Here is a 13,555-nt window from a genome sequence, read left to right on the forward strand (position 1 = left end):
GCTCTGCTCCCCAAAGTTAAATGAAAAAACAAGCTGTCTCTAAACCAATATAACAATATTGATGTCACTTCAAATCTGTGCGCTGTGTGAATGGTACCTACCTACTTTGTAGTGTTTTACTAAGATTTTACATTAATGGGCCATATTTTGTAATTGTATGGTGACGGTGTGCTTATAAAACAGGTTATTAATAGGTATTCTTAGGATGTATTCAATGATAGAATTCTACTTTCCAAACAATAAAAATACGGTTGCTTTCCCAATGGATGTTAAGCAGACCTTTTTAAATTACTGTCTGTCTCTTAATTCAGTTGTTTGAGCTGCAGCCTTTGGGTAATTTAGCAGGGTTTTGGGTTTTGTTTTTTTTTTCAATAAATCTACCTTTTATAAAGCCAGGTTCTCCAACTGGTTACACCAAATGTCAGTGGAGTTCTTATGACACAAAACTGATGCAGTGGAGTGAAGAATCAGACCTGTTGTCTAATGAGCCAAAGAAATATTATAAAGTATAAAATGCACTGTTCTTTTGAATTTGTTTGGTCTGTAGGATCACAGCGAGCCTCTTCTGTTGCTGCATCAAGACTGGAGCAGGCTATGTCTGAAATAACCATGCAGAGCACTGCACTGAAACAAGGACCTATGCAGCTGTGGACAACTCTTGAACAAATTTGGCTACAAGCTGGTAAGTCCTGGTGTTTGTGTACAACCTGGAATTCCCTTCTCTCCATTCTCCAGTGGCAGAGACCATGCAAAAACTATTCTTATAATTGAGTTGCTTGACATCCTCAGCAAAGGCTGAGGAAGCTCTAATTCTGAAGAGGTTATCATTTTTTTTCTATTTTCTTCACACTTTAAAATACTGCTTTGTTGATACTGTCTGTATATCTCATATTCATGAAATTCGAAGGTGACAGTGTTTCCCACTGGGATTTTTGGAATCAGTTTGAATGACATGACATAAATATTAACGGAGTAGTTGAAATCAGGGCTGCTTCCCCGTTTTATACCAGCATAAAATCTGCCCGTCTAACCCAGTTGTTTTTGAAATAGCATTTATGTCATTCAATCTAACAAATATGTAATTGGGGTAGTGTGATTTTTCAGCTTCTTTCTGTTTTTTCTTAATACATGGAAAACTTCAGTCATCACTAAAATATGTTTTTAAAAGAAGAGGCTAGGCAGTTCTTCATTAGCAAATGGTAGTTGATAGGGGTACTTATTTTCATTTTGCTTCTTGCTTCCCCTTAATAGGAGTGGGCAAGCCATGTATTAAATGTTATTAGACTGGGAATGTTCCAGTCTTAGCTGAGTTTTAAGTGAAAATCAGTAAATAAGAAAATCCTCCACTCATTTTTTCCATGGCTGTTTGTTCCCAGGGACTTGTAGGTCATGACTTGCATGTCAGTTTGAGACAGTCTTGCAGGGATATCACAGCAGCGTTCATAAAGGAAAAGAGAACAGTGAGAAATAACTCTACCCAGGGGTGACCTCCAAACTTGTGAAAGGGTTTTATGTAGGACACTCGGTGAGGAACCAAGTTACACAGCATATTCTGCCATTTGCATTCCAGCATTTCAGGACTGATTAAATATTCTGACCCTGCAATTTTGCTCGTAGAGATGCAGCTTTTCTTCCACGACTGGGCCCACTGTTGTGTGATTGAAATTACGTTTGAGTGCTGTGATTACTTCTTAGATCTCTCTGCTACCATTTGCAACAAGAAAAGAGCAGAGCCTGCTAGGACCTTGCTGATAATTTGCTATTCTGTATGCAGGAGAACCTTTCAAATTCTCATTTAGCTAATCTGTACAATTGACAATTCTCACGTAAAACCTGGCAGTCTCGCCCTACTTCTCAGTAAAGATTTTTATAGCTGTTTTTGTGGGCCATTTTCTACCGATTAGACTTCACTTCTTGTACAAAATACATTACATTCTTTCTGTTATAATATGGCTAACTATTAAAGCCTATTTAAAGAACAAAAGAAATTACCTTATGGAATGAATCCTTTAAATTAATCACACTTGTTCACTTATTTGCTTGTGCACAAGCAAATTTCAGTGATGTGCTGTGGGCTTCAAAATCACTAGTAAGGCTTTGCTTTATTCAATCTATACTCCTGATTTAAGACTGGAGAGGAGGTGAGTGGGAGAAGAAAAGCTGAGTTTATTGTGCTGAGAAGTCAGTGTCTGTTGTCCATCATCCTGCAGATTGCTGTAGGCAGTTTACGTTTTTGCTGCAGAGTGAAAAGACAAAAGCAATAAAGACCCAGTGCTTGCTGTGACTTGGCTGTGAATTGCTACGGTTACTTTTCTCTGTGAATCTTTGAGTACCTTTCTCAAAGGTGTTAATTAAATTCTTTTAGTTCGGATTCTTTTTATCTATTGTAACTTTTCTGTCTTAGTCTATCATTTATTTAATCTTTGCTTTGTTTCATATTTACTCTTAACTGATCTTGAATCAGGATTGATGTTTTGAAAATATATACTGTAACTGCTGTGCGATTTCATTACTAAAGTCAGTTGTTTTTACGGATGCAGTTTAATGAGCTCTTCTGAGATACTGCCCATTTTCTTCTAACAGTACTGTGGAAGTCATTGCATTCTGATATTTGCAGGGGTGGGAAAAGAGGAAGGTATTTTTAGGTAGTTTTTACTCTGTCCAGAGAGGGGCAAAGCATCTGGATAATAAGATGGCTTCTTTAAAGCGAGTGGGATGTTATACTGGGTCTAGCGAACAGAATAGTCCAAGAGTATCATTGGCCCTGTCTGCTCATTGGCCCTCTCTACTAGAATCTCTCCCATCCGGAAGGAGGGGAGAGGAGGAACGTGTATGTTCATAAGAAGCTAATTAATTCCAAAATAGAAATACTTCATAACAAGTTAAAAAAATATATGTGAGTAAACACCAGTTGAGGTCACTAAATGCTTTTGTATTACAGCTCACCCAAAATGAAGAGCTATGTAAAGCAACAGGTGATTAGCATAACATTCTGACACCTGCATCCAGAGCCCCTTCATATTCATGAAAGATCCACACCAGTATGCTGGAAATTTCAATTGGATTTAGCTTGGACTTATCCTCTTTCGGTCAATGACTCATCCTATGACTTTAGGCAAGCTGCCTGACTTCATACCTCAGTTTCCTATCTCTAAAGGGAGGACAATGTTCATCTGCCTTTGGGAAATGACTTGTTTATTGTTTTTTTGTTGCTGTTGTTATTAATACTGTAACCTTTTTAGGATGAATCATAAATGTTTAGATAAAATCATTACAATTTCCTAACCTCGTACAGTAAATTTATACAAAGCATCCATCTTTTCTAGACACTAACAGGATGCAGCTGGCCATGCCTCTGTGTGTAGGTATGGATTTAGAGCACTGGGCTGTAATCCTCTCTGTGTTCCATTAAAGCCATTACAGTTCCTGTGCCTCTTCATATCCCAAGGCATGAAAACTAATGGTACCAACCGACTGATCCAGTTAGAGCTCTCTGTGCTTATGCTGGAAAGAGACATACCGAAAGAAAAACTATCCCATGGCTATATGAGGCTGTTCTTACAGCCCTCCAGCAGCCAATCCAGGCCACAGAGCCAGCACAGACAATTGCATGGGGACCGTTTGTGTGTGGTACGGTTGTTAGTTGGAGCTGACAGAGGATTGGTTACTGCATCACCCTCCACCTGCAGCTGGATTAGGAGTTCTGGGCTAACCTGCCTTAGGCATAAGCAATCCTCAGCTCTTGGAGCTGGAAAACCTTTATTGTGCTCTTAACGTGTTTCACAATTAGTGCCCAAGAGCTTGTGCATTCCTTTAACAGTGGCTGAAGGCTGAGCTTGTGAACTCTGTGCAAATAGTTATTCTCTTACATGCTGTGATAAGGATGCTTATCTTGCACATAAGTGGGCATAGACTTCATGTTTTAATCTGTAACTTTTCTGTGTTTACAACCAGCACAGTTATGTAGGAAAGATAAAGGATGTAGAACGATAAAGCAGTGGCTTTGGAAGTGTAGCTGTTATTCCAAATGTGCTGTGCCATAATGAACGTTGCCCCTTGGCTTTCACTACAGCAGTGCCTAGTGAACTTTGTCTTGGCTGTCTGCAAGCTAATATTTTTGTAGCTTCTAATAAGCAACCAAAGAGCTGCTTGATGCATCTTTGTTCTCTCGAAAGAGTCCTCTTCTCTTGCACACATCTAAACTAAGCTGAGTTCTCACTATTAATCGTATGTCTGCCCATCTCTTGTAAGACAAGCTTGGAGATGAGTCATCTGAAGGAGGGAACATAGCACATTTCACAGAATAGCTGGGGTTGAAAGGCACCTCTGGAGATCATCTGGTCCAACCTCCTGCTCAAGCAGGATCACCTAGAGCAGGTTGCCCAGGACTCTGTCCAGTCAGGTTTTGAGTATCTCCAAAGATGAAGACTCCACAACCTCTCTGCACAACCTGTTAATCACCCTTACAATAAAAAAGTGTTTTCTTTGTGTTCAAGTGGAATTTCCTGTATATCATTTTGTGCCCATTGCCTCTCATCTTGTCACTGGGCACCACTGAAAAGGCTGGTTCCATGCTCTTGACACCCTCCCATTGGATATTTATAAACATTGATAACATCTGCCCCAGCCTTCTCTTTTTGAGGCTGAACAGTCCTGGCTCTGGATCCCTCTATCATATCTTCAGTGGGCTTCCTTATCTACCTGTTCCCCTGGAAGTAGCTGTAATTAGCTTTGGAGGTGTAAGAGGTCTGCTATTCCCAGTGACCAGAGAGGTTGCCCAGTCTCTGCCCCAAGCATGCTTGGAGTGTTGCTAGCAGGCATAACCTGCCTGTTCTAAGTGTTTTGCCAGGAAGACTGTGTTAATGCCTGTCTCATCCCTTTTAACAATGTGCCCTCTTGTCCTTTTGAAATGAGATAGCTTCTTTAAAGGAGGGAATTATCTTATTAGGCTTTTGCATTAATAAGCCCCAACATTATTCTTGGCCCCAAGTCTGAGAAGCAGCCCTTTGTCAGGGCCCCATTTTGGGGGAGTATTCAGGAAGGGGGCTGCAGCACACATTCTGCTGTGGTGTGGCTCCAGGCCAGGTAGTCTTTATGTGATCCACGTGCCCATTTCTTCTCATTGTTCTGCTTTCCATGACTGATGGCTTGAACTCAACTTTGAGAGGAGATAAGGAACTTTCATGCCTTCAGTAAAGCTCACTAACACCTTCCACTTCTTGTTGCAGGAAGAGCTGCAAAAGAAATCTTGGAGATTACTGGTGACAATACTGCTAATGTTCTAAAGACAAATCTCTGACCTAGGAACTGCTTTTACCCCTTTTTTTTCCTGTTTGAAATCATTCCAGTTCTCCTCTTTTCTGTTTAGAAAAGACAGCCATGCTTTTCTGCTAAGGAGTATGTGTTTGTAATGGTTTGAATTTATGACCAAAATTTACCTTTAATCCACATTTTTACAAGATCACTTGTGACCCAGAGAGCAAAGCATGTCACTACTGAAAAAAAAGGTTTTAAGCTCTTTGGGTAACTAGAGTGATTTCTTATCTGAAGTAGGTGTGATTATATTTCCAGGCAGTAATAACTGTATATGCTATTTATACAGCATGTTTTAGAATGCTGCAAGCCAGTTTTAATAAGAGTTCTATTACTCCAGCTCCTGTTGCTATATTATTTTAAGCTTTACTTTTTACTACAATGTCCATTTTGTTTGTCTTTACCAGTACTTTATATCTGACAATTTAGCTTCTTGACTAACCCAATACTTTACCAAATATGGCCACTCACAGCAAAGTAGGTCTGGTAATTTGATCTAAGATTGGCTAACTGCCTGCTAAGCATAGTCTTGCAAACCTCACCAGGTAGACCTAAAGCTGATTTAGAGGTGCATTTAAAGAAAAATGACTAGGATAACTGTTCCATGTACTCACAGCAGGGGCTGGAGAGGGCTACCTGCTGTCTCAGTAACATGTTAGAAGTTTACCCTAGGAAAAAAATGTTATAATGAACATGCCATAAATGAGAAATGTAAAGAGATCCAATGTAGCAGAGAACAGTGAGCTAATGGAAAAACATCTGCTCCCCCGAGTTATGTACAGCAGGAACTTTTTTTTCCCCTTCACAAACCGCTTGCGATTTATTTATTTTATTCAGTATGGGCCAATTCCTGGGAAACAAGCTGTGTTAGAGGAGACGGGCTTTGTTCCACGAGAAAATGTCGTCAGGGCCAGTAGACTGGAATCTGCAACCCCAAGTGGTCTGTGTCCACACAGCCGCGCAGCGGACGCCTCGGCAGGGAACAGCCGGAGCAGCAAAGGGCAAGGCCTGTTCCTCCCCTGCTCTCCTTCAGCTTTAGGCTTCCCTTCAGCTCACCCAGCACAACTTACATTTGCACAATTTGCATGTGTGTATTTAAATGTTTTTCCCTCCCAATACTTTTAGCAACCTTGAGCCTCCTCAAATTATTAGCTCTGATACTAAAGGTGTTTATCAGGTTTGGGAGATGTCTTTACTGACATTGCTAGAATAGGGGTCGGATACTATCCCATGATGCAGCACTGGTTATTGAAGCAATTCAAATATATTTTTTTCTTTAAAAAAAAAAGTGCTTTCAAATTTTAGAATTCCCCATTCACTGCTTGAATGCTTTAGCTCCATAAGCGTGCTGATTTTTGTGGCTCTTTACGGTGATACAGAGCAGTGCAAGAAGGTGGAGCCTGGAGAGGGGAAAGAGGAGGGAGTGTTTTATTACAAAGCTAGTATTAAGGGGAATGAAGGTATACTATAAAGATGGCTGCCCTGCAGTATTTGTTTACTAGGAGGGGTTAGGAGCACTTCACACTGGAGGTAGAAATGATAAAGTGAGGTTAAATCGCTTTTGATATGTTATTGGTGAAGTTAATAAGCCAGCTGTGGTTCTGTTAAGCCTCCCAGTTTAGCAAGCTCTGTCCTAGTCTTTCTGGTGCAGGCTAAGGATGATCAAACTCCCCATTTCTCCTAATCTGACTGTCCTCAGGGGGATACTAGGTTTTCATCTACACTCTCCAGGTTGTATTTATTTTCTGTCAACACTGAACTAAAAAAGCCAAAATGATTATTTGCCTCATATCACTACTGGGCATTCTGGATTGCTTCCTGATTCCCCTGAGGCTTCTGGATATTTCTCATTGCTGGAGCAGGATGGGAAACTTTGTGGACTGATAATCTAATGGCCTGGATGATCTTCAAAGCCCATATGTGGTTTCTCAAGGTCTGGGGCATGCAAACATGCATGTGTGTATGAACACCCACATGTGAAGGAAACAGCTAGCAGTGCTCTGTTAAACAGTCTGTAGCTCCCATGCTGAAAGATGGAGAGGAATCTGTTTCACTGCTGGTGGTACCAGGGGGATAACAGAAGGTTCCAAATCCTACCGTTTCTCAGCTGCTCAGTAATTTTTGGGTGAGGGATAAGGTATACTCAGTCTTCAAGGAAGAAGCCAGACATCTATCAATACCAGGGACAATAAATGTCTCTGGAAGGAAAATGGGAATTTATACTTGACAGGGCTGATATGCGAAGACTCAGAAGACCTTTCTTTGACTATAGCCAGTAATAAATGTTTCAAGAGAGGATACAAAAAAATGCAAAAGACACACCCTTCCAACAGAAGCGTTTTTATGTTACCTGTATCAGTGGTAGCCTGATTCCCTAAAACATGGCAGTTTGCTCCTCTTGGTTTTTCTGAGCTTCCTCTTGTGAGCAGTTCTGCAAGCCAACCCTACCTTCCTAACTGAGAAACTGCTGTTTTGTCACAAGTGAGCAGCACCCCACTTTACTTAAAGGAACCAGGTATCTTGTGACAGGCTTTGTTGTATTTCAAATAATTTTTGACTGCACCATGTAGTAAGAAAGTAGCTTGTGGTAACTCTGTGCCACTTCTAAAGTCTTCGCTCTAATGCTGTGTTTGTAAATGTAGAAGCTCAGTTGCCATTTCAGCCCATTTGAGACCTGAAACTTGTAATTTTAAAGTAGGTCCCTGGATTCCAGTTAACTACCAGTAGTAGTTCTTGCCCTTTTGCTTTCAAAGACAGCCTCTGAGAAGGTAAATCTGTTGCCTTTTTCAAAAGAGCAAGTGGCTGAGCTCATGCGGGCAGGAACATACAGCAGTTTCTGTCCTCCACCTTTTCTGTATTGAAGGTATGTATCCAAGGAAGTGATTACAGTTGGGCTATAGCTTGAAGACTCCTCCATCTAATCTGCCTGCAGATTATCAAACTACTGCATGCAGAGTTGTGTCATAATAAGGGGCAATGACTAAACCTCATCTGACAGAAAGGAAAGACGGAGGGAGAACCCTTTGTCTTGGTAATAGCTCTGAATGCACTGATGAAATCTCAAAGGAATGGGCCTTTCTAGCTAGCTAAGGGCTGCTGCACTAACAAGAATTAATAGCTCCTGAATGCTGATGAATTCTGTGGAACAGAAAATACCTCTCCACACACCCTTGCGGGCTGTATCACCTTCTTAAAGGGTGAAGGGCTTCTCCCCAATGTATATTGCTGCTGGTCATTTGGCTACATGGCGTTTGCCATGTCATTATGCAGTAGCATTTTTGGGGTGGGTGAGAGCAGATCAGCACTTTAGATCCAGCTGACATACCGAATAGGATGATGTGAAGCAGTCTGCTTGTGGGAGTTAAGTGCTGCATCTTGGATAGCACTGAACGTGATTTGCAAGGAATGAGATTTTAACTCTTGGGTGGTTCACATCACAGAAATACACTTCAAAACCATTTGATTTTTTTGGCTAGAATTACAGTTGTTGCTGCTTCTGTGATGACAAGTGCAGTCACTCTTGACACCACTTTGAAACGCTTAGGAAACTGGGAATAGCGTCAGCATTTAAGGTGATGGCAGGCAAATCTACTCCTTTGACAAGCCCTGTGATGCAGACATGACTAGATTATATTGTTGTTACACCTCAGATGGACTCCTTAGCAGAGCTCTGTCAAATAATTTATCTTGGAGAAGGAAAAAGGAGTCTGTATGCAGGACACCCAGCTTTGTCAGAGTGCTCTGGGAAGTGCTCTTTGTCCGTGCATTTCCTGCTGATCTTTGGAGAGCAAATAGATAATACAATTCTGGCACTTCTCACTTGATTAAGGATCTTCACTGTAGATGAGCTTAAATGCCAACAGCAACACGTCTGGAAGAACTTGGAGCTAATATTAGGAGCTAATGATACATCTGAGTGGAAATGTGTGTCGCTGTCAGACACCGGGCCCCCCAGTATTAAGCCTGAAGTATCGGTGGGAGTGTAGCTGCAAGTCAGAGCAAAGGAGGCTATAACCACAGGAGGAGAGGACAGTTCTTTGGGAGAACTGCCGAGCAGGCTGGACAATATGCGTGAGAGGAAGCGTGAAGTGGATGAGGAAAAGAAGTGAATCACACTAAGGTGGGCCTTGGATTCAGATGGGTAGCTACTCTTGGTTTCAGTGGATGCAGGCCCATGTTTCAATTAAAGAATGAAAGGAGACAGTGCACAGTTCTTTCTGTGTCTGCCCATCCACAAGGTGCACTCTGTCTCAGCCCATACCTGTAGGTAAAAATGCTCAAATATTTCCTGCTAATCATCTGCATTCACAGTTTATAGCACTACTCCAGAAAGGCTACTAGAGGAGGTGGTACATCCAGGATGATCATCTTTCTTTGCTCTATAGCATTCAGAGAGCCTCTGGTAGTACCTAGTTCAAAATAGTTTGTAAATTGTTGAAGCTTTTATAAAGATGGTATAAGAGATCACAAGGAAGCCTGCAAATATGGCCTTTAGATTCAAAGCTGCAGAGAATGTTAGTATCAAGAACTATGTAGTCCAACAGTTTGAGGTTCATAAATGTTTTCCCTGAATCATTAAACCTTTCATAGAGTAAGAATTACAGATCCTATATACCTGTTTAACCCTGAGGAATTACCCCCTGCTTTGGTTGTCACATCTTCTCCTATCAGAACTTCCTTGTGTGGAAGAAAGACCAGAAGTTCATTTACAGCATGATTAGGGGATACAAGGAGATATCTAAAATAATCCAATGGACAGGGAGCTGCTAACACAGGTAATGCAAAGACAGGCATTTCAGTACAATGGTGAGGAGGAGTGAGTATTACCATGGTAGATTTAATTTTTTGGTTTTGATTTCTGCCTCTAGCTGTGTTTTTATTCCATGTTGCGTAAGCATATCTTGTTCATCTGTAAATAAAATGAGCATGTAATAGAAGTGAAAAATGAGTTTACAGAAAACCTATTTTAATGCAGGCCTAAATGATTTCCCTTAATGTCTATTTTTAGCTAGGTGGGTGTGCTCCTTTCCTTTCCTAACCCAAAGGCACCTCTCTCATTCTTTTTTATGCAAATTAGACCTCCCACACCATTAAATAATTTTTTATTGACTATTGAGTCTGCAAAGAAATGGACTGAACTTTAATATGCTACATTACCATACCATAAAATACAATTTGTAAATCTTATTTAGATTCTGTGTTGCTGCAGTTCTCTAAATAATTGTTATTACTGAAGAAGATATACAGGCACTGTTGAAAGAAAGAATAAGTACTCTCCATTTTGTATGCATTGAATCACAGGCTGTACGTGATTTCACATCTAAACCCCCTTGCTCCTGGTTCTTTTCTGAAATGAAACAAGTCACATTATGCTGTTAGTTGCTAATAGAGCTTTTAATATGGCAATATCCAGAAATTCTCTTGACTTCAAATAGTACCAGGATTTCACCCCTTCTTTTATGCTGCTATGTTTGTTCTAACTTTGCAAATGAAGTGTTTTTCTTCAGCCTGGGAATCGGCACTTTCCACATCCCCATCCTCATTATTACCACAAGCACAGCATCAGCTGCCATGCAGCACTTGGCAGGAAAATGCTCTATTCCTTGGGAAGTGCAAGCAAAATACTGTCCTCCCACAAACTTTCAAATAAGGCTCAGCACATACTCGACTTGACAAGATACATGGCCTTGCTTTCTGTTATTATAGATAACTGCACCCTCTTGGAGCCAAGGGAGGGGACACGTGCTGAGATTTTATTGTGATTAAGCAGACAGAAATCCATATGAGTCACTTTTAAAGAGTATAGCTCTTACTGAGGAACTAATGTTGTGCTCGTGTTGGCAACCTTAGAGAATGACATTAATCTGTAGCACAGCCTAGGGATGGCTAAGAATTATTTGAGCATATTCTTCATGTCTCACCCTTCTTCCAGAAGGACCACTTCAAATGTGGAAGGGTGTTTAGCCACAATGTCATTTCAGTACATGATCATTTTTAGTGTTCCAGTAGAAGTGCTGCTTGTGATCCCAGTCTCATGTCAGCCAGGCCAAGGAGCAGCCTTTACGTGATCAGTGCCGTTCAGGCAGGACTGTCTTTGAGATGCTCTCCTGCTCACCTCCACCCAGCAAGCTCCATGTCAGCATACCAAGTTCCCAAAGTCATCTGGGTCACCCAGCGTTTTGAAGCTGGCAGAGGTAGATAGCTACATAAGATGCCTAATTTTCAGACCAACTTTCTTACTCACAGAGGCTTTCCTAGGATACCCACCACCTTTAAAAGTCAGAGGATTTAAGCTTGTGCCAAATTCAGAATTATTTATCAAACTTTAGAGCCTGAATTTGTCATTTTGAATTGGATTCTTGAACCATCAATACTTGCTGCATTACCACATCAGAAAAAAAATGAGACTTTGAGCATTTTCAGTGATAGCATGTAGAGCACAAATAGGTTGTGGGCCAATGAGTAACAGCTGCTCTATGAAGAGAGAGAATTATTTTTTTAATGTACGTATAAAACAGTTTCCTGTTTCAGTTATGTGTCAGTGAAAATCGAATATCACTTCTGAAGCCTTTTGCAATAAGGATTAATAAATCCTGAGAAATGTTAGTGTTTAACAGTGAAGAATGTTATGAAATTTATGTTTAACATGAGAAAAGATTTGATAACAAACAAATTGACAAAGTCAGTTAGGCACATTAGTATGCCCATTACATTTTTTTCTTTGCAAGAAAACCACTGGGATAGTTGCTGCTAGTTCAAGAAAGTAAATGACTGAGTAGGTTCTTCCAAGAGCTCCCTTTTATTTTTCTGTAGAGTATATGTGAGGAAGTAAATGTATGTATACACAAAATAAATAAGCCTTTATAATGCAAGCCTTTTGATTTTAATAGAGATGCTAAAAACTTAAGAGACAGCCATCTCATAAACTAAGCACATGAGCAGAGAAGAACACTTTTGATCAGCTTTTAAAATGTGGAAATGCTCTTTTAAATAAGTTATTTAATATCCAGCTCAGTCAGATGTATCCTATTACTCTGACATGTTTAAACTTCTCAGTAGACAGTGATGGCTTATTGTGTTCTTTTTCCCCCCCCCAGATTATTTGGAAATATGTATGATGGCTCCAAGTAGCTACCAGCCCTGCTTCCTTAGGGATCGGTTCAGCACATGTTTACATCCGGATTGAAGAAGCACTCCGGTATATCTTCAAGGCTATCCTCTGTCAGGACAACACCTAAAAATGTGCATAAACATCTGTATAGAGCCCTTAACATTACAAAAAAATCCATTCAGTGAATTCACTTATAATAGTAAGCGCTATCCATAGTAGTAAGCACTTTACAGGATCATGCCCTTGCGATTTAATATGTTTAAGGAAGGAGTGTAATTAATGTTAAGAAAGGTGTCTGAATTACTTCAACTAATGGTAGGGTGGGGGTTTTTTTCTTTTTTCAGCTGAACTCTTCATGGAGCAGCAGCATCTCAAGGAAGCAGGCTATTGTATCCAGGAGGCAGCTAGTCTTTTCCCCACTTCTCATGCTGTACTGTACATGCGTGGGAGGCTTGCAGAGATGAAAGGCAATTTGGAGGAGGCTAAGCAATTGTATGATGAGGCACTCACAGTGAATCCAGCTGGAGTGGAAATTATGCACAGCCTGGTGAGTTTGCAGGGGCTCAGCTCCATTATAGTATTTATGTTCCTGATTAACTGTAATAAGAGGGGAGAGGGCTCATGCTTGCTCTGGATGCTATTGTCTTCCTAATCCTGAGAGCAAGTGACTTTGTTCCAAGAATAAAATGGGTAGCTTAAACCTCTATTTTAAGGCTGGATTGAATGTTTTTAACTAATTAGGATTTGTGTCAAAAGTAAATATTTTAATTGATGAATGCTGATAGTTTTGGAAGTCAATTCACTGCTTTATTATTGTCTTTGCTGCTTTTCCTGCTAACTGTTACACATTTTAAGTAATCAGTGCACTGATGTTTGTAAGAAGATCTGAACTAAATAGCTATAGAATAAAGATATATACAAGGTTTTTAAATCTTGGGCTGTTGTGTCTACCCAAAGCAAGCCAAACTGTTAGTTTATGATAAAATTCATCTCTTACTGTCTTAAGCTAAGGCTCTGCTCTAACCTTGTGTAGGGGCAGTGGCTCCACATTTGTTTTTTGGTAGCGCTCCTATCTAGCGAACACTTTTTCTGTTGCGCCATCCCCAAAATAAACTTCTTTACAAACACAGG

At 40.4% G+C, this 13,555-nt stretch overlaps 1 protein-coding gene across 3 annotated transcripts in view; it reads left to right on the forward strand.

Moving 5' to 3' along the window:
• Window positions 1-13,555, forward strand: part of TTC7A (tetratricopeptide repeat domain 7A) — a 191,929-nt gene that overhangs the window by 135,539 nt on the left and 42,835 nt on the right. For 2 of the 3 annotated variants that reach the window (XM_067293169.1, XM_067293171.1), the window contains 2 exons: window positions 548-682; window positions 12,769-12,971. In XM_067293169.1, coding sequence (XP_067149270.1) covers window positions 548-682; window positions 12,769-12,971 — 338 coding nt within the window. Of the gene's footprint in view, window positions 1-547; window positions 683-2,941; window positions 3,214-12,768; window positions 12,972-13,555 lie in introns of those variants that run through there. The other variant, XM_067293170.1, reaches the window with a different exon arrangement.

The sequence above is a fragment of the Apteryx mantelli genome, chromosome 3 (assembly GCF_036417845.1).
Source record: "Apteryx mantelli isolate bAptMan1 chromosome 3, bAptMan1.hap1, whole genome shotgun sequence".
Classification (NCBI taxonomy): domain Eukaryota; kingdom Metazoa; phylum Chordata; class Aves; order Apterygiformes; family Apterygidae; genus Apteryx; species Apteryx mantelli.